Genomic DNA, 5,645 nt, shown 5'->3' with positions numbered 1-5,645 from the left:
AAAAATCTTGAATTTTTGGTTTGTTTTATATACTAATCATTATTTCATAACATCTACTAACACATGTAAAATTCTATAGAACTGAAATGAAATTAATAATTATTTATACTATAGCCTCTCCACTTCACATGAAAATACCTTAGTGATATAGAATAGTCAAGATCTTAAGAGACAACAAAATTATTAGACCATAGCATGTAACAAAAAATAACTCTTGTTCCATCATTCCCGACTAAAATCATATATATATAAATATAAATATATATGTATTCCGAAACATTTTCCTACGATATTTGTTACACAAAGTATTATAAGGTTCATATCCCATTAAAATCTTCAAAATTGAACTATTTTTTCCATTTCAAAAGCTCTGCTCCAACTATCCCTAATAACTATAAGTTATATAACTACATAAATGCAACTTTATAAAGACTACAACGTACTCATATTGGATAACTTCTCATGTGATTCAAGAAAAAAATTGTCATTGCATAGTGATCCAAATCGTCTAAACTAAGTTTATATTACATATACAAAGTGCTTTATCGTATGGCAAAAAATCATGAAACTATCTATCAACAACTATAAGTTAAAGACTAATGATATGCACACCCAAAATATACACTCAAATATTATACATAGTAATGTAACAGTTTGACCTAGCAAATCACATTTATTAAAACTGAGACTCACTATTTTAAAAAGCAGTGACACGTCACTGTGTGTAATGTCTGTATACATATTTTGGGTGCACATATCATTACTCTAAAGTTAAATCTAATAAATTTAACAATGAATCAAGTATAAAAAAATGGAAGAGTAATGAATCAAGTCTAGAAAAGGAAGAACTATAAAATGAACTTACCAATTAACCATCTGAATGATTAATAAGTTTATCCATAGATTTTACATTCTCTGCTCATGGTACATGGCCTACAATGTAATCTAAATTAGAAAAGGCCAACTTGAACCCAACATCCTAACCTCAAAGCACTTTCAAACTTCATGAGAACTCATGCAGAGAAGCAAATGCTTTGACTATCAAGTTTTGCTAACATTGATGGAGTACTGCAAATATTTACAAATATAATATAAATAAGTAAAAAGCTGTAGAGATCAATGTTATGACCAAAAAACAAAGAATTTAAAGTCATGATGATAATGAGGCATAAGAGAGAGAATAGAAAGGAAAAAAAAAGATTAGTACAAAAAGCAAGAGGATCATTTTACAATGAAGAAGATACATATATATATATACACATATTTTTTTCTCAATGAAGATGATATATATATATATATAGATATTCTTAACGGAAAGTGAAAAGATATATCATAAAGAAATAGGGAAAGTTCTATAGTTTGCAATTGCACTCAAAGTCAACGGATGATTTCCACTATAATTATATCTATAAAAAAAAAGTGTTAAAGGAGATGATTTTTGTTTTAAATTAATAATAATTTATATAAACTAAAATAAAACTAATAATTTGTGTTACATTATATTTGCACTCTAAAAATATATATAAGCACTCTATTAATTAAAAAAAATAGTTTTAATACTTTTTCTCAATAATTTTTTTGACATTCTTTAAATTATTTTTTTGTTAATTTTAATAATTTTGTTTTCATAATTTTTTAGTAAAAAACATTTTCTTTAGCAGTTTTTTATTATATATATATATTTTTAAAATTTTATTTTTTAAATATTTAAAATATATAGTATTTATATGTATTTTTTAGAATATGAAAAAGAACAAAATTAAAAAAAATGTGAGCATAAGTTGATGAAAATATATATTATTTATTAATTTTTAATAAAATTAGGGTGTTTTAATCAAATTTGTAAAAATTCTGATTATTGTTATCATCATTAATATAAAAAACTGGTATTAAAGTTACAAAAAAAAATCTGGTAATGCATATAATCTCTTTATTAATTTTTAATTATTATTTTTATTGGATGCACATATATTTATGTTTATATGTTACAAAGAAGGGAGAGAAGAGATTTATAACTTAAAACTAAAAAATGAACATAAAAAATAGAGGATGAAAAGTAAAGAAAAATTAGGAAGTCACATAAGTTAAATTGTTTTTACATAGATAACTAATATTAATGATTTGTAAATTGTGTTTATATAGATATCTAATATTAATTATTTTTAATTATTATTATTATTATTAATAATTGCATATAAATTATTTTTTAGCAATACAAGTTAAATTATTATTATTATTATTATGTTATAACATGATATATGCATTGAAACAACATGACTGAAACACTACTGCAAAAAAAGAAAAACATGACTCCTGGGAAAGAATCTAATTAGTACAAGCCATATATTAGCTTTAAAAGCTGAATATGTTCCAAGACAACCTACAGAAAATGATTGTAGTTTAATAAATTAGGTTAATTTGATATGTTCAAGGAAAAAACATAACTGAATCTATAACTGGTCGATCTCATTCTCCTCAATTGTCCCAAATGCAAGGCTCAAATACTTTAAGTTTTGATTGATAATTCTCTTCATCATGGGCGATGAAATGATGTTATGCGACAAATAATAACATAAATAGTCAAATAGTGAGCCTAGCAAAATAATAACTTAATAATCATACTCATAATTGCATCAATATAATTTAAATAGGAAAGAAAGTTCATGAGTTTGGCTTACATCAAAACTATATGATTTGATGTTTTCCAAAGATCAACAAAGCATCCTTGCTATAGCTCGTGAATTGTGTAGACGTACGTAGTTGATATGCCTTCATCCTTGAAACTCTCTTTCTAGCATGGTATGCAAAACTCAAATAGTGAGCCTATATAGTGTGGGAGTGAGTAACAAATGGGAAACAATTGGGGCATGGTCTAAGTCAGTCGATGGGTAGGAGAAACTGAGCCTATTGTTATTATTATTGTTTTAATTATCAATGTTAATAATAATAATAATAATAATATAGAACCGGTAGAAACTGAAATTAAATTAATATGTAAGATCAAATCAATAAGAAATAAACTGAAAAAATCATAATTGTTTTAATTATCATCATTATTAATAATAATATAGAAATGGTAAAAACTGAAATTAAATTAATATGTACGATCCAATCAATAAGAAATAAACTGAAAAAATGTAATTGGTCCTTAACTAAACAGAGCACATGCATCCAAAAGTTGTTACAATATGTAATAATGTTATATTAATTCTTTTATTCCATCATATCTTATCTTATCTTATTATTATATAAAATAAAAATCAAAATAACCAGAAATTAGAGAAAATACAATCCTAGAATGATAGGGTGACTTCAAGTTGAGCTTTATATATATCTCTTCTATATAAAAAGTATGTTTGATAACGAAAATTATTGGTTTAACAATTTTTTTAATTTTTTTCCATTAATTTTAACGGAATATTATTATATTTAACAAAATATTCTTATACTTAGAGGTAGATTGTAAACATAACTTAAACTTAAATAAATAAATAATTAAATAAATTATAATAAGATATTTTTGAGATATTTTACAATGATAATTATTTAAAAATAATAAAACCATACATTTTATAATTTAAATAAAATTTAATTAAACTTAATATTATATTAAACATATGTATATATATATATAATATATATATAATCTTTTGTTGTCACTGTCAAATTTAAAAAATATAACAAACATAAACTTAAACAAAAATAAATAAATAAATTTATTTAAATATGATATTTTAAAGATATTTTATGATAATTTAAATAATTAAATCATATTTATTTAAAAATAATAAAGTCATACATATCATTTTTTTTATAGTTTGTTTTTTATTAAGTGATTGAAGCTTTTTTTCTTCATCAAATTCACTAAAAGATATTGCGAGATACATTAGAAACTAAAAATAGTTGATGCGTGTATACTACTGTCTACAATATGATTTTTTCTATTATTATTTTATTTCTATTATTAATTTCCTTCTAAATATTATTGTATTTTATATATAAGTCATGTAGCTATGTAAATATATATATATGGAAAAGTTCTCAATGGTTATTACCCACACATGGGTACCTAGATAAATGTGCAAATATGCTGACATGGCATGTAGGTGACTTGGTACATCAAGTTACCAACAAGTAAAGATTCTTTTTTTTTGGCATAGATTCTTTTTTTTTTTTTTTGCATTAATTTCGAAATTGGCTTTTTTTTTTGGTCATTAGGAATGGTGATTCCAACCAATAAGAAGTAAGCTCTCTTTTCAAGTTTTGAATTAATTTAAAATTTTAAAAATTAGGGTTTCATAATAAATGCACACTCATTTCTTAAACTCTCTATTCTTCTTCTTATTTTTCTTCTTCTTCTTCTTCTACATTCAAAGTAAAAAAATAAACATAAAAAAAATCAGAATTTCACCATGATTTTCGTGAGCATGTGAAGGAGAGAAAGAAGAAAAAAAAAACGTGTGAGGAAAAAATAGAAAGGGAGAGAGAGAAAACGCATGGGAGTAGAGGGGAAGGGGATGCAGAATAAAAGAAGTAGATCTAAAGATTTAGAAGGAAGGGTTGGAAAGAAGAGACAAATTTTTTATGATAACTCATTGTCTCCTAATCGAATCAGGTCAAAATTGCTTTTAGATCGCGCTCGTCGGTATAGATCTCCTATGAAAAGTTTGGAGTCGTCCTCTTCAATGTTCGAAAGTAGAACTCGGCGTTGTCTTCATAGTGAATCTTATTGTTCTTTTTGTAAGGTAATATCTTCATATCTATATATGTGTCTATGATTGAGATCTCATTTTATGTTTATGTTAGAACACTTCGATTATATTTTTCTAAACTATTTTTTCTATTTAAAAATTAGGAATACGAAAACCATGTATGTGTAGATGAGGTAGACCGTGATGTTCCTATCCCACCATGGAGTTTTGTCATACCTGATGAAGATGGTGATGCAATGACCATTAATATACCATCAGATGTAAACAAAGGGAACCTTCAAATTCCAGACCATGTAAAATGTGTATGTATTATTTTTTTTTTATTATTATTATTTTAATTATTTTTGAAATTTTATATTAGTTTATTTTTTACAGGTTGGAGTGACAAAAGTAAATGCTTTGCTCACAATGGTTGTTGGTTTGCAAAATATTTTAATTACAAAGATCCTTGAATCTAGAGATAGGTTAAATGGTTCAAATAATATTATCCATCAACTTCTTCGTCGTCTGGTTAGTATATCTTAATTAATTTCAAAATTTTACAGTATGAAACATTATCTGGTTGGTATATGTTTATCTAATTTTATTTATTTATTTATTGTTTTGTACAGCAACTATGTGAAGCATCTCAAATATCTGAAGACCATAGTCAAGATATCATTGATAGTAGCAATGTAATCAATAAATAGGGAGATGTGGAGGAGTAATTTGGTTTACTTTTGTATTTTTATATTGTTGATCGAAATAAGTTTGTTTAATTTCCAATGTAGCATTTTAAATATTATTTGGTGCAAGTATATGTAATTTCCAATGAACTAATTGAAATATATTTTTTTAATTTCTTTAATGTATTAAATTTTAATTTCGAAATTAGTATTTCAAATTTGAGATTTTATTATTTAAATCTTATATTAGAAATCACAACAAATTGAT

General features: G+C 24.3%; 1 protein-coding gene across 1 annotated transcript; it reads left to right on the top strand.

The window, feature by feature from the left end:
* Positions 1-4,348: 4,348 nt before the first annotated feature.
* LOC133794039 (uncharacterized) lies at positions 4,349-5,406 on the top strand. The gene is made up of 2 exons (XM_062231218.1): positions 4,349-4,745; positions 4,856-5,406. The coding sequence occupies exons 1-2, from the start codon at positions 4,497-4,499 to the stop codon at positions 5,048-5,050; spliced, it is 444 nt and encodes a 147-aa protein (XP_062087202.1). The 5' UTR covers positions 4,349-4,496; the 3' UTR covers positions 5,051-5,406.
* The last annotated feature ends 239 nt before the right edge of the window (positions 5,407-5,645 follow it).

Source organism: Humulus lupulus, chromosome 8, assembly GCF_963169125.1.
Source record: "Humulus lupulus chromosome 8, drHumLupu1.1, whole genome shotgun sequence".
Lineage (NCBI taxonomy): Eukaryota > Viridiplantae > Streptophyta > Magnoliopsida > Rosales > Cannabaceae > Humulus > Humulus lupulus.
This window is presented reverse-complemented; position numbering and strand designations above follow the sequence as displayed.

Excerpts from the sequence above, each read along its gene's own strand:
- LOC133794039 (XM_062231218.1), top strand. The coding sequence starts at position 4,497 with ATGGGAGTAGAGGGGAAGGGGATGCAGAATAAAAGAAGTAGATCTAAA. Across the intron at positions 4,746-4,855 it reads CTTATTGTTCTTTTTGTAAG|GAATACGAAAACCATGTATG; the intron begins GTAATATCTTCA and ends TTTAAAAATTAG.